The sequence below is a fragment of the Danio rerio genome, chromosome 16, assembly GCF_049306965.1.
Source record: "Danio rerio strain Tuebingen ecotype United States chromosome 16, GRCz12tu, whole genome shotgun sequence".
Lineage (NCBI taxonomy): Eukaryota > Metazoa > Chordata > Actinopteri > Cypriniformes > Danionidae > Danio > Danio rerio.
This window is the reverse complement of record NC_133191.1, coordinates 16,092,059-16,117,514: the sequence shown is the minus strand read 5'-3', so window position 1 is coordinate 16,117,514 and position 25,456 is coordinate 16,092,059. Positions and strand designations below refer to the sequence as shown.

At 38.3% G+C, this 25,456-nt stretch overlaps 1 protein-coding gene across 2 annotated transcripts in view; it reads left to right on the top strand.

Annotated features, from left to right (window-relative positions):
* Window positions 1-20,871, top strand: part of ankib1b (ankyrin repeat and IBR domain containing 1b) — an 80,553-nt gene extending 59,682 nt beyond the window's left edge. Inside the window, exons 17-21 of one of the 2 annotated variants that reach the window (XM_068214103.1) lie at window positions 9,126-9,177; window positions 9,363-9,437; window positions 13,706-13,817; window positions 17,802-17,845; window positions 17,936-20,871. In XM_068214103.1, coding sequence (XP_068070204.1) covers window positions 9,126-9,177; window positions 9,363-9,437; window positions 13,706-13,817; window positions 17,802-17,845; window positions 17,936-18,718 — 1,066 coding nt within the window. In that variant the 3' untranslated portion in view covers window positions 18,719-20,871. The remainder of the gene's footprint in view (window positions 1-9,125; window positions 9,178-9,362; window positions 9,438-13,705; window positions 13,818-17,801; window positions 17,846-17,935) is intronic. The other variant, XM_009292183.4, reaches the window with a different exon arrangement.
* The last annotated feature ends 4,585 nt before the right edge of the window (window positions 20,872-25,456 follow it).

Genomic DNA, 25,456 nt, shown 5'->3' with positions numbered 1-25,456 from the left:
GTACGGAATGTCAAGCTAAGAGGAAAGCATAAATTGGCTGATAAGTGGGAGAAAGAAATCTATGTTGTGTTAAAGAAGGCGGGAGACTTACCTGTTTATACTGTTAGTCCAGAAGGCAGGGATGGCCCACTTCGCACACTGCATCGAGACTTGCTGCTGCCCTGTGGATTCTTACAAGAAAGCATGCCTGAGCCAGTAAAACCTAAACCACCCCGCAGACCTAGAACTCGAGCAAACACTAGTGCAAGAGAACCTGATACTATGACTGAGAGTTCTGACTCTGAGGATGATTCAATGGATCACTACTCACGTAGACACTTACCAAAAGTAGAGAGCAGAATCCTCTTCAATCCAAGACATGTTAAGCCTTCAAGAGACAGGCCGATTGCAGAACTTTCTAGTAAAACAAGAGTCGTGAAAAGTAAAATCAATGACTGTCCTGCAATAGAGATACCACAAGAGAACTTACCTTACTTACCTGAAGATGAAAACTGTCCCATGAGTGAACCTGAAAGAGAGAACACACCTGTAATGGATTCTGTTAGACCAGATATGTTGAGAAACGTACCTGTAGTAAATGATCAAGAACTATTGGAACAGAGAGATGAACTGGAAATATTGAGTGAAATAGATGATGAAACTGATCAGAGAAATATTCACAGTGGCCAGGCAGTGATCGACCAGGTTGAAAGAAATACATTGAGACGTTCGCAAAGACGCCGTGAGCCACCACAAAGGCTACAGTACTCTCAATTAGGGAATCCTCTTTCTCTGGTTATACAATCCTTACTACAAGGTCTCAGTACAGCAGTCACTGCATCTTTAGAGGAGTCTGATTGCCCCAGAGAAGCCTCTCTTTTAATGCAGAAAATGTTCCCTTCTGCTGCCGTTACGCAGCCTAAAAGATGCAGAGGGACCTGCATAGATTCCAGGCGGGGAGAATGTAACCCGGATAACCCAGGTTACTAGTTGTTAGTACACAGCAATAGAAAAAATAGAAATACCCTTATAAATATGAGAAAAAACACTGGCAGAATACTCGATTAAATAATATACATTAAAATTATTTATTTATATAAATAATTTATAAAAGAGTATTATACAGCATTCAAGGGAGTATTGCTTTAGAACGACATCATCGTGCCTTCTGCTATAGCAGCAGAACAACTTTACAAACTATAACAAATCTCTCTTGTCTGTTAGTTTGTGTTTACTGTTGCTATGGTGATTCAGTGTTTGCAAGGGAGTGAGAGAAGATTGAGAGAAAAAGCGTCATTTGTATATGAGAGTGAAATCTGCACACGAGTGCCACCTGGAGTTTTCCTGGGTTTTCGCTTTGATTTTGAGTGATTTCCTTGGCTGGGTTTTTTGTGTGTGTCTGTAAGATTTCCCCTATATTAGGCACCAGATTCAGCAAAGTTCATCAGGTCGACCCGGAGACATGAGAAGAGACCAAACTGTAGTTAGAATGGTTTATTCTGCAAGCCTGATGATAAGGATGAGCAGGGACATATATACATAGTGGGCTGACCTTTAAAAGTTATACAGAAGAAGGAAGACACTCTTAATATGGGCATGTTATACAAACAGAATAAAGAAGAAATGTATATATAGCGGGGACTTTCCAGTGTGGAAGATATCTGCAAGACCGAAACCAGACGTTGACCTTCAGACCTCCGATGCACACACACACAAAACCACAAGCACTTCTGCACGTAGCTGCAAGCACACTAAAAAGAGGACAAAATGTTCTCTCAGTCCCCTCTTTTAGGCCAAAGGCCTAACGCAGAGGAATCTTATCATACCGTTGACCCATCATACTGTCCATTGTGGCATAGATTCGATTCATTAAACATTGCAAGAGAAAAGGACCACAACAACAAATAAGAAGGAAAATAATACATACAGGAATTATCATAGTAAGGAAAGGAGTTACCCAGCCGAACAGACCCATCATCCAACCCCAAGTTGTGTCGGGAACATAATCTGAAGTCATGGCAGTTTTTAACCCTTGGAGAGTAGACATAGCAGTACTCATTTACATACCCCCCCTGGGATGCTGTTAAGAGATCTAGAGCCATTCTATTTTGCAAAACCATGGTACGTAGATTACCCAGCTCCTTATTCTGGGCCTCATTAATTATTTTTGAGGCATTCAGAAATAGGCCCATGCGATAGTCCAGGGTCTCAATTCTTAGTAGAGCTTTTCCCACACCTATTTGCGGAAATAGAGCCAATACCACTTTACTACCAGTGGTCCATAAATTGAAACCCTCGGGCACATCAGTACCCCATACAGAGTCATGGGGCTTCATTTCAGGGACACTGCGTTTAACTCTTTGCTGCGCTGACAGGACCTGGGCTGTCACAATAAAAGTGTGATCAGTCACATGCACAGGGGCACACTGCCCCGTCCAGTTTGCAGGTAATGACATGTAGGCGTTTTTCCCACACAACCACCACCCACCCTGGACCACATAAGTGCCATTTGAGGGTCCTGACACATCAACTGGGGCTCCTTCTCCGGAGCAGAAAATCTGCTGACAGTTGACAGTGCTTCCCATAAAATGAGAGCCCTTGGTCTGGTTGTAGCACACAGGGTGTGTAATAGAGTGGTTAATAAAAACCTTGTGGCTAATAGGTGCGGGTTTAGCGTGGCCAAATTTTACCCAAAATAGAGCATCACATGTACCATTTCTAATGCCAATCCGGTATGGATCGTAGTCATCGACAATTATATATGGATTCTGGTACCCTGATCCTGCAAAACTGGCAAAACATTTAGCAGAGGTCTTATTCATGGGTTTGGCATAAAGAGGGGTTTGCTTGGCTGAATGAGGCATGACAGAACATACATAACAACCAGATACATTATATGACCTAGCTAAAACTTTCACTTATTGATACCACATATTATTTCAATAGGATTGTCAGCCCCATCCTCTGCCCATCCAAATTCATGATCATGTGTCCAGCGTTTCAGCCTGGCTGCATTAGCTTGAGCAACAAGAAAGAGAAACAGTCCAATTGTCCGCAGCAAAAAGGAAGTCATGCTGACCCTTGCCTTAAGGTAGACAGTGCTACGTGTTTAGCTCCCATCTGTCTCCCAAACGCAATTGTGCAGCTGTAGAGGTGTCGTCTGTGCTGAGGGGGCCCCCAAAATCTGTAAAACAAAGAGAGTCTGCAGACAGATTATCATAGTACAAAACTTATACATTTTTATTATTCAATAGGTGCTCGTTTTATCCTGGTTGCATGGATCCACTGTGGAGAAGAGGAGGTTAAAACGGCGGTTCTGGTTACAGCCACGACATCCGTCGGGGGGCCATATTTGGGGTCCCCCAGTTCTGTGCTCATTTTATTGAACTGTCTAATCATTACTCTGTCACCAACCTTAAAGGGGTGTGTTGGGTCTACCGGCATCGGGGCTGAACCAGAATGTATATTAGTCCAGTATGCATGCAATATTGTTAGTAGCTGTTGTGCACATTCACTCATATGAATATCCAAAGAACCGTCACCCAGTGTGGTACCCCTTTGCCTCCATGGTGAGGGAAAGGGTCGTCCCATCACAGTCTCATAAGGAGAGAGACCGTGAAGACTTTTGTGAGGAAACATCCTCATGTCTGCTAAAACGACAGGTAACAAGGCGAGCCAATTTGAGTGCCCTGCATGTTGCATAGCCTTTCTTAATTTGTCCTTGATAGTCCTATTAGTTCGTTCTACTATGCCAGATGATTGTGGATGATAGGGAATATGTAGCTGCCAATTAATTTGGAGTTCTTTAGCTAGATTTTGTATTACTTTCGCAGTAAATGAGGTTCCCTTATCTGAGTCTATGGCACATGGTATACCGTATCTTGTAATGATTTCTCTTGTCAAACATCTGACAACTATATTAGCATCTTCTTTACTGCATGGGAAGGCTTCAACCCATTTTGAAAATTTGTCCACAAAAACCAGTAGATATTTATTAGGACCCCTCTTTGGCAGATGTGTGAAATCTACCTGCCATTCCTGAAAAGGTGTTTCAGGAAGGGGCAATTGTTGATGTTGAGCTTGAGGTTTAGTGATATTATTTTGAGCACATATCAAACATCTATCTAGCGTGTTATTGACATGATGCTGTAAATTATTGATGCATAAAAAGGAACTCATTTATTGATGCATAAAAAGGAACTCATTGTGTCTATTACCCCTCTTCGGCCGCGGTGTGTAACACCGTGAAATTCCCGGACGAGAAAAGGTGCACAGGATGATGGCAGGCATAAACGGCCTTTGCCATCTAGCATTATTTCATTAGGATCAGTCGTGGCATCACATTCAGACCAGTAAGTATGGTATTAAGTATTTAGTAAGCTGCTGTTTTAGATGTATTAGGAGCTCCTCCTGATCATCTTTCCACGCGAGGCGTGTTTTTATACGAGTACGTGTCTTTTTATCATCTGTTTCTTCCTTAACAGTTTCTGTTTGTACTATATCAAGCTTGCGATCAAGAGCAGGTATTTTTGTTGTTATTTCTTCATCGTCATAGGACGAACCCATTTTGGTTTAAAGGATAAATCGATAATCTGCCCCAATTAGTTGGCAGTGACGCGAGCTGCGCAACAGCATGTCTACAAATTGCAGTGGTTTGTCCACTTCTGGTAAAAGAGATATGAGATCTTTAAGAACAGAGGGTGAAGGGGGAATTATTTCTATCCCTCGTGGTTTAGCAACCCATACCGCAGCCACATTAGAGGCTGAAGTAGTGCCCTTCGTGCTGTCAGGGGAGTCTGGTTTAGTTTTAATCATTTCTGTCAGTGACGGGTAAATAGAAGGCACTGTAGGAGAAGCACTTACAGAGCATGAAACTGCAGGCGGAAGCCCCGTATAAGGGGGTGGTGATATCATAGTTGTCTTAGCAGCTGCGAGAGAGCCCCTCTTATCTGCCTTACGGGCAGTATTGCTTCTGCTTTTGGGTTTGGGGACAGATTTCAAAACGGTTTTAGGTGTAAAAATGCCTTTTTTTTTTTTTTTTTTTTTTTTATCCCTCCATATGGAGCTCATTTTATACCATGTGTCATATCCATTCATCATATATTGGTCATCCCATTCTGGATCCCCATATCAATTTGTAAGCTAACTGAAGGAAACCTGGGTCAAATGTTCCTTCCCTAGGAAAGTCTCTCCATTTGAGATTGCCCCTCTGTCCACCCAGCTAAGTTGGACAGCCAAGGTTCAGTATAAAATCCCCAGCCGCATCTATCCATCCACTCTTTTGGACTCTCACTGGGTTCTGGTTTTGGATATCCTTGTCCCATATTGCTGAAGCTGGTGCGTAATACTTATTTACTAAAATTTATCAAATCCCCTGATTTGTGGAACCCAAATTTAATCGGGTACAACAACACAAATCCTTCTGTGCAATTTACTGTTTGAAGTAAACTTGACAGGCTAGCAAGTGTCAAATTAATAAATTTTCCTGATTTGTGGAACCCAAATTTAATTGAGTACGACGACACAAATCCTTCTGTGCAATTTACTGTTGAAAGTAAACTTGACAGGATGTTCTGTGCTCTAGAGCACAGACCTCTCTTACCTAATTTTAACTAAAATCTTACGATTTCCTGAGATACACCGGAGCAGGCAGTGTGAATAAAAAATTCTCTTACCTGGTCAGATGTATCCCGGACGAGCCCCCAGACCTGTAAGATTTCCCCTATATTAGGCACCAGATTCAGCAAAGTTCATCAGGTCGACCCGGAGACATGAGAAGAGACCAAACTGTAGTTAGAATGGTTTATTCTGCAAGCCTGATGATAAGGATGAGCAGGGACATATATACATAGTGGGCTGACCTTTAAAAGTTATACAGAAGAAGGAAGACACTCTTAATATGGGCATGTTATACAAACAGAATAAAGAAGAAATGTATATATAGCGGGGACTTTCCAGTGTGGAAGATATCTGCAAGACCGAAACCAGACGTTGACCTTCAGACCTCCGATGCACACACACACAAAACCACAAGCACTTCTGCACGTAGCTGCAAGCACACTAAAAAGAGGACAAAATGTTCTCTCAGTGTCGAAGCATCTGTAATGAGTCCCTAATTCACGTTGGACTCGAGGAGAAACTTACGGCGAGCCACCCACGGAACCGACTCTCCTGTTAGACTGTGTGTTTGTGCCACCGGACTGGTAGGAGAGTTCTTTTGATTGTTTGGAGAAACGAGACTCGGACTCATCGCGACCTCCCGCTTTTCCTTCTTACTTTTCCTAAAATCCTCAACGGAAAACCTTTACTGGAACTGAGCTAAGAGAATCAACAGTTCTCTTTCACGAAATCCTTGGTATTGAACTGTGAACGGCAACCGGTGGAACGAATCATCTGAAAGCGAAACAAATCCTTTGGACAGCAAAACGAATCTTTTGAGTAGCGAACGATTCATTTGAACAGAGTTTTGATTCTTTGAACAGTGAGGTGATTCATTTTAACAGAGTAGCGATCTTTTGAACAGGGAGGTGATTCATTTGAACCGTGTATTGATTCTTTAAACAGAGAGGTGATTTATTTGAGCACATTAATGATTTATTGAGTTAAAAGTGTGAATATTGAATTATAGCCTGCATTTGAGTAGAGTTGGTATATTTATTATTGATTTATTTCTTTATTTTCTTTTATTTATTACATTTGAGAATACAGAGTATTTTTTATCACAAATTTATTGCCTTCTTTACTTTGTTTTATACAAAGGGTAACACAGTGTTGTAGCTTTCTAAGATTTTTATTTTCATTTTGTACAAGTGTTTGAAATTTCTCAACTGTCTTGATCACAACTTTGTTTTAACTGTATATTGACTTCACGTTCATCTGTGTAAAGAAAAAAAGAGAAAATTATTTACTTTTTATTATTATAATTTATAATCGAACCTATATATACATAAATACTTATGCTTATTGGACAGAAATTCACAAACTCATAACATATTTCTAATTATATAAACTATATTGAAGGAAAAAACTGACTGTGTCTGATTATTCACTCACCTGCTGTGCTGCTTTTCTCTCTCCAGTAGCCGTTCTTTCTCTTCTGACCAATTGGCCCACATTGAAAAATACGCTATCGCGACAAATCAATCGTACTTGCTACAATCACATCTCATGGTAAGAGGTGTGTGTGTCTTTCAGTGCAATGTAAGTAAAATACATGTTAGACGAGTTATTATTGAAATGATTATGTATGCATTAATGCGGATGGCAACAACAGTTAATCTAAATAGCTACTTACCTAATACAAGTTTTGAATTTACATTAGACATGATAACCATAAATCCATGATTATTCTTCAGACTATATAATCGTACAACCAAAATCTATTATTGTTGCATCTATAATTGTTATGCATTTCAAAACAATAACATCTGAGTGTAGAAGAAGCCTACTCAAGCAATTCACTGCTTTTGTTGTGCTCTGAAACACAACGTTTAATTGTTTGTAAAAAAAAAAGAAAAAGTCTATTGTTTCAAAATACAATATATTAACATTTTTATGTAGAAAAAGCCAACGTGGGTGTCTTAAGGTGCAAAAATAAATTATGTGGGCTCTTATATGCAGTTGTGTCATCACTCATATAGCAAGTCATATTTTTCCGGCCTTTCGTTTGGGATGCTTTTCATGAACCGGCCCCCATGACAAACGAATTGAATAGCCCTGCTGTACTGTTTTCTACACTATATAAATTATTCACCACCACATCACAGTTTACAGTAGTTATTACTATTTGGTTATTACTATTAGTTATTTACTATAAATTACTATAGCAATAGGTCCGATCAGGATTTTTGCAGTTGATCCCGAGTAGTGATTCTTTGTCATAATGGCCCTATACCAAGCACAGATTCTAATGTTACATTTTCTTCACTTAATGTGATAAGTGGGGATCTTGTCTTACCTAAGAAAATAAATGAAGGATGCTGCAAATAACACCTTAAACATGTCTCTTTTAACCATTTAGTGTGGACATGTCATGCCCAGAAGCAGCTTTACAGAAAATAATAGAACACAGATATAAAACTTGATAAGAAACATTACAAACAACGCATTCTGGAAACATTGCAAATGATGGAATAAGAATTCAACATGTCTCAATCAAGAAAAGGTTTGGAGCACACATTTGATGCATAAGAAGTTAAAATGCACACCTAAATATCTATTACTTTTTTACTAAAAGGTAAATTTTCTTAAAAACTTCTCTTTAATGCATCAAGTATATTACAATTTATATTATTAAATATTCATGAAAAAAAGACTAATAAAATAATTTTGCCAATAGACTGTATAAACAGATTGCTCGCATCTGTGTATATTTTAGCTGTTGTGACACAAGCTCATTGATCGCTCATGCCTCACGCATCATTTACCTCCTCATGTGTTGTGGCAGCTGTAGGCTATGCATAATATATGGGAGCGAACGTATGTCTTCCTCTGCTTGTAAACTCGTAAATAAACCCCTGCGATTGGTTCATGCGATCGGCCAGATTGGCGAGTACCGATCAAGTCATTACATGTGATTATTGATCGGAGCATTCCTACATTTAACATTAAATTACTATACCATTTAAAGCTAGTGAAGGGATAGATTATTGGAAAACAAAACAGAGAAAACATTGAAGCAATTACATGGCAGGGTAAGTTATTTATGTACTCCTGGATTTTGTATAAGTGTAGTGGAGTTTGTAGTATCTGTTTTTTATATTATTGTTTCAATGGAAAAGGCAGTGATAATCAAGCAGTACAACCAACACACACAAAAAGCTAATGCTACAATGTAGTTTTAAAATATACAAAATGTTTTTTTTATGACCGTAATACGCAATATATTTATAGAAATAAAATGTTTATAAATCATTATGATTGAAGTTAAGAGTGTTCAATTCAGAGTACTTTTTTAAGAACTTAACCATGTGTGTTGTAAACTACAATTTTTACATACACTAAAGTAAAGGGGGTCCATTGTGACTAAACACTGTATGTTCAGAACTTCCTAACTGTTGCTTATTGTTTGTGACAAATGTACCTGCAGCCTCTCAATGTAAAGAAGCCCATAAAACCTAACACTTCTATTATTTCCTCTATTACAGTTTTGCTGGTGGAACATGGGACTGGGAGTATTTGGGTTTCGCCTCTCCTGAGGTAACATTTTTTAAGCCTGTTTTACAAACTTTGTGTTATTTGTGTCTTAAAAGAATGTGTTAAATTTGTATTTTTGGCCAATGTAGTGGTGGTTTTGGCTGTGCAAACCGGTCTGTAGAAGAAGATGTGAATGTGTGAGACCTGTGATGTGCAGTTAAACCGTGTACCGCTATTGTGTTCTAAAGATCCAGAGGAATCATGCCTTTCTCGGGGGAATTGATCCGAGAGAGCACTGTCAATATACAGGAAGCCATCCACAGGTATTGAAGAATCCTCATCTCAGGAACGGCTGAACGAAACGTGGAATGGCACCTGTCATGTATACTCCATCTGTCATGTCCACTTTCTCCTCTTTTATTTTTTTGGTCGCATGTTGACTTTTTCTTTATACTCTATTGACGCTATTCATATATTCAGACCTTCTAGATTAGGAATTGACCCACTGGTAAGCCCCCGCCACCCCCTTAGTTACTGTTGCTAACTCGGACAACAAACAGAGTCCCTAATAGCTGTGACTTAAAACATTGTCCCAAAATGTTTTAATACATTTTAGACATTTTAGACTGCCAGTCATAAAGAAGCATTCAAGCCATGGATGGTTCTATATTAAGCCATGGAGGTGTTCTTTAAAGTCATTTATAATAAAAACGGTGCATAGGATACAATTGAAAGCGATGCATAACAGTGCATGAGATTAATTTGAAAGCGAGAGTTCACATATCACAATTAAAGCAGGTGAATGTGATGTTATGGCTGTCTCATTCACAGATGAAAGCATCAAGGATTAACACCACCATTCATATACTGTAGCATAAGATAAATTGATTTACATGTGACTAGTTTTGTTAGTTGCTTATACCTGAGGCACAACCAAAGTTACTACACAGCCATTGCGAGTAAATAACTGTAGGTGATGTTTACCTTAAAAAAAATTACTAATATATTCTTGTTGATCTTCTGGATTTTACCTTGTCTCGTTTTGGGTTTTGGATATGGAATGAAATAAATTAGCGTCCAGAAACGGCAAATTTGTGCAGTTCCAAAACAGTGCAGATGGTCATGGACATTTCTGCTGAGGATTGACAGACAATGTGCAAATGAAAGAACATTGCTTTGGTAAATATGTAAATAAAATCAGCGCATTGCAAATTAGCGTAGCGTAGACAAATATGTGGGGTACTAAGAAAATAATTGATGTTCTAGACGTCATCCTACTTCATTAAAAACTAGGTATTTAATGAAAGCAGCAATGGTGCACATTTAACAAAAGAAAATATCTATTTATTTTATATATTAAGTAAATTCTATTTAGTTTATTTATTCATTCTCTTTTCGCTTTAGTCCCTTTATTAATCAGGGTTCAACACTGCGGAATGAACCGCCAACTTAAAAAGCATAGTTTTATGCAGCGGATGCCCTTCCAGCTGCAACCCAACTCTGGGAAACACCCATACACTCCTGCACGGGAACACAGGGAGAACATGCAAACTTCACACAAAAATGCCAACTGACCCAGCCAAGGCTTGATCAGCGACCTTCTTGCTGTGAGGTCTTTCTGCTACCCATTGCGCCACCGTGCTGCCTTATATTTAGTTTATTGTTTATTTATTTGTTTATTGGCCAAAATAGATAAGCTTAATTTGTGACCACAAGACAATGACAAAAACCTATTATATAAAAGGTGAAAGATTGTGTGAAAGTTAAACTGCAGCTATATTCACCTTTTCATATACTTCCAGTAAGCCATATCCACTGTATTTGCTGTATGTGAGGCCCAGTTTACACTAATACGCTTTAGTATTAAAATGGCATTTTAGAACGAAAATGATCTGCATCCACACTGGCGTTTCCCTTAGCATTTCTAAACAGCTCTCTGTCCACACTACACCACTGAAAACGCACACCATGTGACCACACACACACTCTGGCATGTGCTACATCGGATGTGCATGTCTGAGCTCCAGGCAGTCAGCGGTTGCTTTGAGCACTCCTCCCCAGATGGGTGCAGTGGACTCATCGAACAGTTTATCAAGGATCTTCCGCTGTATCTGATCTCATTTCAGTTGTAAAACTAAATATTTAATTCATCTTTTCTTTATCGTTATGACTCTTTGGTCTTTTGAGTCTATTACTTGTTTTCAGGTAACTTGTTTTGGCTGTGCGCAAAGATAAATTTAATATAATAATTTATGTAACTTACACTGATTATGTACATTTGACTGATTGCCTTTATTTCCTATATTATTATAGGCTCCGTTTTGTTATAAATATGCATACACTGAAAATGACAGTCATACAAATATGTAGCTACACGACGCCTCAACATTTTTAGTGTCTGTTAAGTTGTTAATAGCAAAATGAAAATAGACGTTCCGCATATCATGTTTTCATTTTATTGTTAATATAGTGAAACAACATAGCCAGGGTGATGTGGATTACTTGAAGTACACAGTTTTTACCCAACATGTTGTTAGGAGTTTGTTTTCCAAATCACACTTGCGAAGTCTCAATTTACAAGGAAAGGATACAAGAATGAACCTTATATGGAGGGAAAAGCCCCAATTAGATAGATGAATGCCTGCAACCACGCCTCCGTTTTCAGATGTCTCCATTTTTTCCCCATCCACACTGACACAAAGCATCAGTGTTTTAAAAACAAAACAGCCTCATCAGCATCTCCAAAACACTTGCTCGAAAACCCTGGGGTAGTGTGGACGTAAAGTGTATCTGAAGCAAAACTTATGCGTTTTAAAGCGTAAACGTATTAGTGTAAACGGTGGCCAACTTTTTGTGTTATTCACAGTCCAGATGCAAGTAGAACCGATCACAGTCTGAAAGAACTTATATTGCACTGGTATCACATGACTCACCCTAGTTGATTGTTCCAAAATGTCTTTTATGTCTTAGAGCAAATAAAAAATAGCATATTTTGCAAATAATATGTTTAGATTATATTTCTCTGACATTCCACGTAAATACATGTGGATAAAATATTTTACCTTATACCATGCACTCAGTTCTCTGCTGTGCTTACTCCAGCAACTGCAGCCATTTCAAGCGCAACATTTAAGACATGCTTTTTTAAGAGGTTAAATAACGTGCATTAATCATAATTTGAGGAGCCAAAACATTAGTAGTAGTTTAAATACTCTCCTCCCATGAAATTGGTTTCTGACCAGAAACCCCTACAAATGCATATTCAGTATAGTCAGGTACAAAACCTATGTATTCATTCCTTGAGTTTGCGCTGATGCAAGCTGTAATGTAGCCGCAGATTGGCACTTGAAATCAAGCACCATGTTGTCTTACCATTTTCAAAGCATAAACATCTGCAAAATAATGTAAGCTTTGGATCTTTCAATGTTTCCGCCACTGAAACTTTTAAGATGTCTTTGTGCAGCTGATACTTAGCTGCCTTTGGTTTATCTGCGTTCAAGGAGAGGGGCTTACCGATAGGTCAATTCTGATGCTGTTTTAACATTATCCGGAAACTGAGGTCTTTGTTCTTATATCCTGACATGGTCTACCAAAAAATGCCTTTGGTGTTACATCTTCAAAAGGCAGTTTTCTGCTTTATGCTTTGTTTCATGAAAGGTCATAAAATATGAGTTTTTGCAGACATTCCAAAGTGACGCAGGCCATCACTTTAGTCTATATTGCTGGTCGCTGTTCTTCTTTTGAAATCATGTATGCAGGCTATGGGATAATTTAATTTTGCTCTGGATTTATGGCTTATAGAAAGAGGAATAACAGTGATGCACTTTATTCAACTTTTTATTATTGATGCTTGAGCGGTACCTCTCAGGAATGTTTTCCCTAAATGTACGTTTTCTTTGACGTTGTTGCATGCTTACTGCATGCAGCTTCAGTTTGATACAGAAGACTTTATTTTCAGAAATTGATCAAGCTGTGGTGAAAATAAAGTTAATAAAATATAAATAAATTATGATTGAATGCTAAACAGATTATTCCTAAATGCTTTATCTTGTCAGTTTTATAGTGAATGACATTACTGGGTAACAGAATGTTTGCATACGTGCGTGTATTGAAAAGGGTAAAAGAAACCGTCTATTAAATAGTCATAGCTCTGCTATCATTTATTTACTTACATTTTTTGAGACCTGTTTTTTACTTTCATACAAAATACATTTTAATTTAAAGAAAGAAATACTGGTTACTTTTTTTCCATAGTAAAAAAGAATGAGACATATATTATATTATATTATATTATATTATATTATATTATATTATATTATATTATATTATATTATATTATATTATATTATAATTTCTACTAAAGTTAACAACATTAAATGGATTTTGGTTAAGCAATTTGACTCAAAACATATCTGTTATTCTGACATGAGACAGCCAAAGACCCTGTACTTTCATGTGACGGAATTCCTGTAGAGTGGTGCAGGTTTCTCTGAGAGTCGGTCTTTTATTTGCAGAGTCTTGTGGGAATGCTGCTAGACCTTTTAAATTTGCTTTGAAATGCTATGTTTTTTCTGGTCTTTTTGTTGTTTAGGAGTATGCCGAGTTCCAGTACAGACGCAGACACAGGCAGCGCAGGAGAGGAGACATGGCCAGCCTCCGCAGCAACACACCTGACCCTGATGACCCAGGCCACAGCACTTTAGGTATGTTTTGTGAATGTGTTTTTATTTCCTCTAATATCTGATACAGTATTTAAGCATTGTGGGATGTTGTAGTAACAGCATTTTTCTGCACACTAAGCAGAAAATGCACTGTTAACTTATTTATCACAGCTTTCTTTTGCAATAAAGGTTATTATTACTGCAGTATACATTTAGTTGAGCAAAGCATTTCTAGGGTCAATTGCTATTGTGTTGCTCAGGGCTTCAACATTTGAGATCCCTTCACAGTGAACATGGCACAATAAAGTTAGGCTAATTACTGTCAAACTGTGCTAATCGTATATCTTATGGTATATGTTAGTTATGCATTTAAAAAAAAAAACTCTTATGTCCAGTGTTGTTTGCATTTATGATTAATTTATGTAGCACCATTGTCCTGCGAGACACGATTACGTTCCTCTGTATGTCCACACATGTAGCGGAATTGAATTGACTTGCTTTCACAACGAACACAAAACGATACAGCAAACTTGTGACTACACAATTAGCATGTAATCCTGTACTGGTCTCATAATTCAATTATAATGTCAAACATCAAATAAGCGATACTGACATGTTCAGCATCGTTTCACTGCTCAGTGAGATGGAGAGATGGAGCTTTTTACAGTATGCCAGTGCGTCTTGAGTTCTACTGTACCTGGGAAAAATATCCTAGCAAACTCACAAGCAGAATATTGTACTCAGATGTAGGCTTGGTAAATAGTTAGTATTACTAACTGGCATTACTAAATACTCAAACATACACTCTCCGGCCACTTAATTGGGTACACCTCTCCGACTGCTCGTTAATGCAAATTTCTAATCAGCTAATCACATGGCAGCCAAACCGAGCATCAGAATAGGGAAGAGAAATGATTTAAGTGATTTTGAACATGGCATGGTTGTTGGTGCCATAAGGGCTGGTAAGAAACTGCTGATCTACTGGTATTTTCACGCACAACCGTCTCTAGGGTTTATAGAGACAGATCCAAAAAAGAGAAAATATCCAAGAGAGGCAGTTCTGTGGGCACAAATTCCTGAGGTCAGAGGAGAATGGCCAGACTAGTTCCAGCTGATAGAAATGCAACAGTAACTCAAATAACCACTTGTTACAACCGAGGTATGCAGTAGAGCATCTCTGAACGCAAAACACATCAAACTTGGACAATAGAAGATTGGAAAAACATTGCCTGGTCTGATGAGTCTCGATTTCTGCTGCGACATATGGATGGTAGGGTCAGAATTTGGCATCAACAACATGAAAGCATGGATCCATCCTGCCTTGTATCAACAGTTCCAACTCAGTGCCAATAGAGCATCATGTCAATGTCACAGCCTACCTGAGTAGTGTAGCTGATCATGTCCATTCCTTTATGACCACAGTGTACCCATCTTCTGATGGCTATTTCCAGCAGGATAACGCACCATGTTATAAAGCATGAATCATCTCAGACTGGTTTCTTGAACATAACATTGAGTTCACTTTACTCAACTGGTCTCCAAAGTCACCAGATCTCAATCCAATAGAGCACCTTTGGGACAAATCTGCAGCAACTGCATGATGCTATCATGTCAATATGGACCAAAATCTTTGAGGAATATTTCCAGTAGCTTGTTGAATCTATTTCACCAAGAATTAAGGCTGTTCTGAAGACAAACAGGGGTCCAACCCAGTACTAGTAAGATGTACCTAATAATGTGTCCAGTGAGTGTACGTCTCATTTACTTTTCCATAGTATGCTACTTGTGCATGTTTATCGCCTCACTTGACAAGAAAGTTCTCCGTTCTCATACACTAAGGATTACAAAAACTTAATATCTATTATTTTCTGGTACCCTTTTCTTTAGCATCTTCACTGGGTTCAAAACATTTATCGTGTTAAGTTTTATTTTTTATATGCTACTTCAGCAGCTGTGGGCATGCAATCGAAAGATCAAAACTAACTGTAGAGAATGATGGGCAATTCTTTCAAAGGGAGATTAGAAAAAAAATCTGCATATTAGCCTTGACAACTTAGTCATGCCACAGTCTATCGCATCTGGTGTATACAGCGCCAGAGGGATCTATTGTTTGATTCAAAAGTGTCATCATGCTTTGAAAGTTTAAAGGCTCTTTACTCGCATTGGTCCTACTAGCTGTCCCACTAAACTCTAATCTGTGTCATGACACAAATCCCTCCAGTTTTACCTGCCCTGCTCTAATTAGGATTTTGTTACTGGAGGTGGGTACACTAACAAGGACACTTTAAAAAACTGTGCCTTGCATCAGTCACTGGTCTGCCTCTTGAGGCTGGGGAATGAGGTTTACTCGCACAACTAGTTACTTGTTTAGCCTCTGTTAACACTCGACAGCAGAGTACGGGTCGGTACGGGTCAGGCTTATCAGGCTTGCGTTTCCCCCACAAAGGGTACCCTTTTGGTGGGCGTGGTGTACGACATAAAGTTTAAGTTGACGTCATGCTCGCTCGAATAAATGTCTACGTTAAAGCTGTACGGGTCGTTCACATATCATAATGAGCAGCACTTCTCACAAAACAGATGCTTTATACACATAAATACTTGTTTATAAATGTTCATTACTAACTTTTCTATGAACATGATTTAATTATAACTGCAGATCAATGACAGTGCGAAATAGGCTACTGTAACATCTGTAATTATATAAAATAAATACATAAATGGAACATGTATGAACACATACAGCCTCTTACAGTCTCTGATATATTATTAATTACAGAAAAATTACACACAGCAAACATTTAGTCCTTATTTGAGTTCAAAAACACACGCAATATAGCCCACAGTCAGCGCAAACCTCTCATCTGTGTCTGTAATCTTCACCAGCACATGTAAGCTCTGTTAGAGAGTCATTTTGTCATTCCCAGTTTATAATAATCCAAAAGTCGAAGATAAACATAGCAGTTTGTTCATGATTCAAGTTGCTGAAACAATTTCAGCTGCACGTGTAGCTCCACCTTTTGGTACCCTGTCTCCCGTTTGGTACCCTTTCGAAAGGATGCCGGAAAAGTGGTACGGTACAGTTTGGTTCGGTATGCTTTTTGACAGTGGAAATCTGTCCATATCAAAAACCGTATCATACCGTACCACTCAGTGGAAACGGGCCATTACATGTTGAACTGAAGTAGTCACCCTTAAGCATTTTCCTTAATTATCACATAAGCTTTACCTCTTCTGTTTAAAACCTTCCGCTCCATCACAGAAACACCAGGTCAAAAATTTGCAGGAAAACTTTACAAGCCATAAAAGAAAATAATTTTTATTATTATTATTATGTTTTTTTCCGGGGTATTCACCTTTAATGGACATGGCAGTAGAGAGTATTTACTAGAAAGTGTGGGGAGAGATAGGGAAGGATCAGCATAGGACCTCGAGGCGGGAATCTAACTCGGGTCGCCATGAGCACCAGAGTGCATGTGTCAATGCTCTAACCACTACACCATCTGCACTGACATAAAAGAAAATTCTGTGAAATAAAAAGCACTGTTGAATCCTATTTGATCTGCAATTTCTGTGTCCTTGGCTTGACCATATTAAGCTTTAAGACCACAAATTCAGGTCTACCTGTAACTTTAGCAGCTCAAAGTATGTGGACAAAAGCACCAATCTCATTGGTTGACAAGTCTTTAATGTGACACTACAAACCGAAAAAATAAATAAATAAATAAACAAACCAGTTATTTAATTTTTTGAAAGAAAAATGTCATTATGGCTGGCATTTTTGCACATTCATATTTGCACTCTTTGTTTAGTCCTAAGATGTTAAACTTCGGAAATAAGCATGTGTGAACATTTTCTTGGTGTGTATGGGCCTTTACAGTAGCCTTGGTTGAAAATCCTTGAATTTATAGAACAATCACCTTTGATATCAAGGATTTGGCAGTTATTGTTAATTCTTGTACTGTAGTTATTCCTTGCTGTGCAAGCTTTCTAAGCACAATCTTAAACAAAAAATGTATTTTCTTACAGACACGCAAGAAATTGGTGGAGGTCAGAGACCGGGTTTGCCAATGGTGAGTGAAGACCCTGGTTGTTGAAATTCTGTGGTGAAATTTAATCTGAGAATCCTCAACTTAGAGTAGCATTCATCTTTTACCTTACAGCCTCATAGTTCTCTGGACGAGGACGATCCGAATATCCTGTTGGCCATTCAGCTGTCTCTGCAGGAGTCAGGACTGATGGCTGGTGGGGCTGGTGTTGATGCTCAGGAGATCCTTTCTAATGAAGCTTCTCTGGGGGCCATAGGAACCTCCCTGCCCACTCGGCTTGACCCGGTTCTGTGTGGGATAGATGTTCCCCGTGCTGCCCTGAGCAGCTCTGAGCTCTTAGAGGTGGGTGACAGCCTAAAGAAGCTGGGAAATATCAGTGGCCAGAATGTTCCGCTTCGCTTTGACAATCTCAACAATCCTGCCAGAGATCCCTCAGAGGGTCCTTTCCATAATCCTGCGAGACATATGGAAAGCTCTGATTTCAATTCGGACAACGCCAACCTTCTAGGCAACATCATGGCTTGGTTTCATGACATGAACCCACAGAATATCAGTTTGGTTCCTTCAGCCGGTGCAATGCATCAAGAATTCGCCAGTCAGTCAGCGAGGATGCCGTCAGAGTCAGATTGTGCTGTACCGCAGTGGATAACAGGGGGCGACAGAGAGGTAGAGCGAGAGTTTGACTCTGGCATCATCGCAGGAGAGCGGGAGCCTGTCAGGCCAACACAGCTGGACCTAATAGGTCTAGATATGTGTCCTCCTCCTTCAACTGTCGAGTTGGGCGAAACTCCGAGTGCTTTGAACCCGTGTCACTCCGATACCCCAAAATGTGACTCAGACCCTGACCAGCCTAGCAGTAGCTCCTCTGAATGGGAGGGTCAGGTACACCTTGTATGAAATACTGACTTTAGCTACTATCTAAGCCACTTTTTTTGATAAAGTAGCTGGCGGAATTCACCCCGAGGAACAAGATTAATGACAACGAGAAGCTTTGTATTGTTAGATATGTAGAAATCGAAACAGTACTCGTCGAGTACTTGTGTGTTTCAGGCCTTTGTGCTTATAAGGCATGTGTTCTTTGCTTACTGAAAATAACTCTTTCTGATCGTGGAGTGTTAAACACTTTTAGAGTCAGTAACTGAACCACAAAGCGCTAAGAAGATAAGACGAGTGTTGAAGTAGCAAGAATAATCTACTGTACAGAACGGGACAGTGTTCGGTGTGAGTTCCTGTTCGCCTGATTCAAAAAGATATATAAGATACTGTAGGTGCCAAACACTGGCTTGCACACGCCGAGTGAATGGTGTGCAGATCGTGCCTGCTGCTGAGGGCCTAGTCGCCCTGTTGAGTACACTATCCTTCCTTTAAACTAGACCTGTAGTGTTAGAGAAGTACAGCGTCACACTCTGAACAGGTTCCGTAATGCTAATTATCACAGAAACTAAACGAACGTCAGCTCTAGTTGCAGTCGACTTTTCTGTTTTGGTCAAACGTAATCACTGTAACCCGTCACTGGTTAATTAGAACGGCGAGATTTAAACGGTAGTCTGGAAAACGTTTTTCTATTTGCAACTTATCACAGTGCCTTTTCTGTGAAACTTCTCTTAATTTACAGCCACTCTGAGCCCCAGAGTTTGGTACGTTCTATATACATCGTGTTTGTACATTCAGGTGGCGATTACGCAAACCGAACTCAATGTTTTTTAAAAGACATTTTTATATTTGTTTGGTTGTCTTTTTGCATGCCTCTGGCCCCTTCCACACACACAAAAAAGTTTTTTTTAAAGCAAAAGTTGAATGAAACCACACACATCATGTGTTAGGATGTGAAATCAGCAATTTATAACAATCTAATTCTAAAAGAAAACACTTTATGAAAGACTTAATGAATCTTTTCTAAGACACCACTTCAAAAAAACACATTTCTCTTAATGATATCGATGGATCTTGCGGTGGAGGCGAAAAACATCTGTGTTTTAAGGCCAGAAGCTGTTTTATCTGCAGATTTAAAGTACATTTCTACACATGGTGGAGCTCTCATTTTTTACACTTAATTTAACTGTGGTTTTTCTCTACGCTAAATTATATTAAAAAAAAAAAACAAATTTTCTATTTATTAAAAATTGAATGTCCTTAAAATGAATGAAGATCCATAAAAAAAGAGCGCCAATATATAAATATATTTTGTGTATGTATTAAACTGTTATAACAGTGCCACTTTTCTATATTAGCTTCGATATTACTTAAACGTGACTGCTGAAATAATTGTTAAAAGCCATTCAAAACTAATCAACAGAATGTTTTTGCTTACATATTCTTGCGAACACCTGGCCAACTTTTCATCATTTCAATCAAATCACAGCAGCACTGAGTTTGAAGCACTTCTAAAAATAAATTGCACAATTTCGCTCTCACTTCAGCCTTGGGAAAAAAAAAGAGTTTTTGCTCATAGGATTGCGGTTTTAGCTGTGGGTTTGACCGAGCAGGCGCCTGATGCTTTACTCTGTGGGCTTGATGTCATTTATATGCTCAATCTGACCTTCAGTCCAAATGTTTTGCTTTGTATGAAATTTATACAAAGTGAAAAATTGAAGGCAGTCCTGTTAAAGTGATTATTTTAGAGTCATTCCATTCCTCAGAGTTTGGGTTTGCACACATTATTATTTGTCTCTGTATGTACAGTATGTGTGTGTGTGATCAGAATCAGTTAAGCTCACTAAATGGCAGTATTTCTTTGGACTAATGTATGTCGCCAAAGGTGGAGATGGATCTAATGTCTGTTCAAATGAAGCATATGGTAGATTCGTACAAACATGAGTTAAAGAATGAATAAAAAGAATGACTGATGATGTCCTGTATGTGACATATTTTGTAACCCATTAAAGATTTTATATTGTTAAGCATCTAATCCTTGAAACGGTATTTGCACTTTCATAATCTTTACTTGATACATTCCCGGTTTATATGGAAAAAAAAAATACAAATGTGTGATGTTTGGCCATTGAATTGGATTGATTTGAGTGTGAATCTCAATAAAGTTGCTAAACATGTTCATTTGTAAAAGTGGTTGTTTCTTTCTGCATGACATAGTAGGGCTGCACCATGTTGGAAAATTCTGACATTATTCATTCATTCATTCATTTATTTTCCGTTTGGCTTAGTCCCGTTATTAGTCACCGCAGTGGAATGAACCACCAACTTATCCAGCATATGTTTTATGCAGCAGATGCCCTTCCAGCTGCAACCCATCACTGGAAAACATCCATACACACTTATGCGCACATGTCTGGATTGTGGGGGAAACTGTAGCCGGGGTAGAACATGCAAACTCCACACAAAAATGCTAACACACCCAGCCGAGGCTCGAACCAGCGACCTTCTTGCTTCTTGAGGTGACAGTGCTACCCACTGCACCACCGCGGCACCAAATCTGACATAATAACATACATTCATTCATTTTCTTTTCGGCTTAGTCCCTGTATTAATGTGGGGTCGCTACATGAATGAACCAGTTCATGAACCCGCAACATATCCAGCATATGTTTTACGCAACGGATGCCCTTGCAGCTGCAACACATACACAATTTTAGCTTCCACAATTCACCTATAGCACATGTCTTTGGACTTGTGGGGGAAACCGGAGGATCTGGCACCCGGGAGGAAATCCACGCGTCAAGGGTGTAGATTTGCTCTTGTCATTGGTGGGACATACATCCCTAGAACGCATGCCTTGAACATCACAAATTCTGTTTTGCACTTTTAAAAGCATAAATAAAGTACTTGATAATATTAAATAAACCCATACTAATACATATATCAATCACGTCAAGTCAATTCACATCATTTTATTTCAGTTGGGCTTTGAGGAGGTATGAATGTAGAGAAATTTGGAGAAGTGTGTGACACAATTTAACTGTTTTATCCCGATTATTGTTTTTCATAATAATGAAGGCCAAAAACAAAACTGAATTTCAAGTAATTGCGGAGTCTTAGTTTAGTATTACGGTGACCTAATAGCAAACTTGACTTTGTGCACGTGTAGGTTTCTAAGGGTTGACAGAGCATTATTTAATGTTGAAGTTGATTAAATTATTGGTAGGGACATTTCAGTAATTGGTGGATATTGGTGGGGGCACGTCTTCTACATCCATGTCAATCCTATGCCCTTGCCACGCGTACACGGGGAGAACATGCAAACTCTCAACAGAAATGCCAACTGACCCAACTGTGGCTTGAACCAGCAACCTTCTTGCTGTGAGGCGATTGTGCCACCCACTGCATCACCGTGACACCCTATATTATAATAAATTATATTATTCATTTATTCTCTTTTCGGCTTAGTCCCTTTATTAATTTGCGATCGCCACAGCAGAATGAACTGCCAACTTATCCAGCATATGTTTGACGCAGAGGATGGACTGCAACCCATCTCAGGCAAACATCCATACACACTCATTCACACTCATACACTACAGACAATTTAGCCTGTCTCCAATTCACCTGTACCGCATGTGTTCGGACTGTGGGGGAAACCGAAGCACCTGCAGAAAAGCCACGCGAACGCAGGGAGAACATGCAAAATCTACACAGAAACCCCAACTGACCCAGTTGAGACTCGAACCAGCGACCTTCTTGCTGTGAGGTTGACAGCAATACCTACTGCGCCACTGCGTCGCCATTATATTATATTATATTTCTATGCTGTGCACCTGCATAAATATTTTTTTGTAATATTTTGTTTTATTTAACATTTTTATAAGATATTTAACAAAATCAGTACAATACCACTAAAAAGAAGAAAAAATATAATAATACAAAATAATTGACATTAGCCCCCACGCCCTCAAAAAAATAAAAAAATAAAAATGGGGATGGATCGTCTCAGTTACCAAATATACATAAATGTACATACATGACATATGTAACTTAAACATATTAAAAAATGACAGTATTTATGTTTTTACAAAGTCAGTGTCATGAATATGAGTTAAAGATGAAAATTTACAAAGGGAAAATGCTAGATTCTTAAGAGTCTTAAAATAGGTCCCCATGTGTTTAGCTTTTTTCTGTGAAGTTTCAAGACATAGTCGTTCCATTTGAATGACATGAAGCAGCTCATTCAACCATCTCTTAAAACAGGGAGCCTTAGGAGATTTCCAATCAAGTAAGATCATCTTTTTAGCTGTAATCATGCCAACCATCAGGGCGTGCTGTTAGGTTGATGGAAAGGTGTCCATTATATTTGAATATCCAAAAATAGCCAAATTGTAGTCAGGTTGGATAGTGGTTCCATAAGCAATTGTTTTACCATTGTTTTACCATCGTTTAACCATTGTTTTACAATCGTTTTACCATTGTTTTACCATTATTTTACCATCGTTTTAACATTGTTTTACCATCGTTTTACAATCGTTTTACAATTTTTTTACAATCCTTTTACCATTGTTTTACCATAATTTTACAATCATTTTACCATCGTTTTACCATTGTTTTACATTGTTTTACCATCGTTTTACCATTGTTTTACTATCCTTTTACCATAGTTTTATAATCGTTTTACCATTGTTTTACTATTGTTTTACCATCTTTTTACCATTGTTTTACCATCATTTTACAATCGTTTTACAATGGTTTTACCATTGTTTTACCATCGTTTTACCATTGTTTTACTATGGTTTACTGCAGTTTAACTATAGTGAAAGCATACTAAAACCATAGTTAATCTACAGTTCACTATAGTAAACAATAAATTGCTAATAAAATCATTGTAAAACCATATTAAAATGATGGTGAAACCATAGTAAAACAATGGTTAAACAACGGTAGCACAATCTTTTTACCATCGTTTTACCATTGTTTCACCATCTTTTTACTACCGTTTTACAATCGTTTTACCATTGTTTTACCATAGTTTTACCATCATTTTACCATTGTTTTACCCTAGTTTTACTATCGTTTTACCAAAGTTTTACTATCGTTTTACTATGGTTTTAAAATTGTTTTACCACTATCGTTTTATCAGTTTACCATGGTTTTACTCTCATACCACTTTCCCCAGAAAGTCCCCTAAACAGTCTCCAAACGTCTGCATTAACATATAATTAGACCAAAGAATTAACTTTTTCCATTGTTTATTGTTCAGAAAACACAAACAGTATAAACCATAAATGATACATTTTAGAAATAGTTTACATCTACATGAAACAGAAAGATTTTGAATAACAAAATACAAAACTGAATTGCAAACTGAATCTTTAAATTACATGAACAATATGATGCACAACTGGACAATTCTTGGAATAACTTGCAGAACTATATGACATTTTAAACAACAAAAATACTAAATGTATTTGCAAATGTACACTGTAAAAACGCCAACTTTCAAAAAGTCCTCTGAACAAAGATTAATAAGTTAACTGAATTTAAATATTTTCATTTGAAATGCTGACAAATAATAGTTAGTTTGTTCAGCAAATATGGTGCTTCAATGTGAAAAACTTAAAATATTTCGTTGAACTAATACAAAATTCTTAGTTTTGCGTTGATGCGTGCCCTTCTTGTTGGCGCATGCGCCTTATAAGCTTCTGGCGCATGCGCAATTTACTTCCATAGCTCACTGCAGGGGGTACCTGTCACGTGCGCGCGACAAAACGAACCATCTTTCTTTCTGCGGAGCTACGTGTCAATCGTTTTCATAATCGATTGTATATAATTGTATACATGTTTTTGTGCGATGTGCTACCCATCTGACTGCCCGATCTATTTTACCAGTGTATTAATGATGTGAGAGACCGTGATAGAGCGGTTAAGAGTAGTGGTGGGCAAAGCGAGGCTTCGTGAAACACTGAAACAGTCGAAGCAAATGTGTCGAAGCTTCGAAACGTTTCGAAACCTCACTCTACAGTGACATTTAGTGGTCATTTTTTATATATATTGCACTGAAACAGCTTCAGCAAAGAACGATTGAACAAATTGAGGGATTAAACCCCACTTTGTGAAAGTGGAATCCTTCAAGTAACATAGTACAGTGGTTAAGGTGTCAGACATCCATGCAGGAGTAGTAGGTTTCGAAGCCAGTCAGTAGCAGTTGTTTTAAAATGCTTTAATACCAGTTGGTAATGCTTTGCTCTTGTATCGTTTTGTTTCAACATTGGTCTCATATCCGAATAAACAATTTGTGAATAAATATGTCTTGTTTTTGTCTTAAAACAGGGTTGTTGCTAGATCAAAAACGGTGGCCTGAAGTTATCAAGAATTATTTATATTATTCATTAAATTTCCCATTTATTGTATTTTATTAATGTCTACCCAAACCCTAAACCCAACCATACTGTAAAAATATTTATTATTGTTTTACAGTGTTACAAAAATGATGCTAAATTGATGGCGTAACTGTAGCTGTATCCTATTTAGGCTACACAAAACAGAAACATGATTAAAATACATAAAACCATGATTTCGAAGTCGGGACTCGAACCCAAAACATCATGCTAAGCATAGAATCAATAAGCAAACCCACAGTGCTCTAAGCCATTTGAGACAGAGACTATTTGGAGACCTTGGCAGTCAAATTAGGATTCACCAGGTCTCGAAACGTTTCTAAGCTGATCGATGCTTTGAATCGCTTTAGTCACG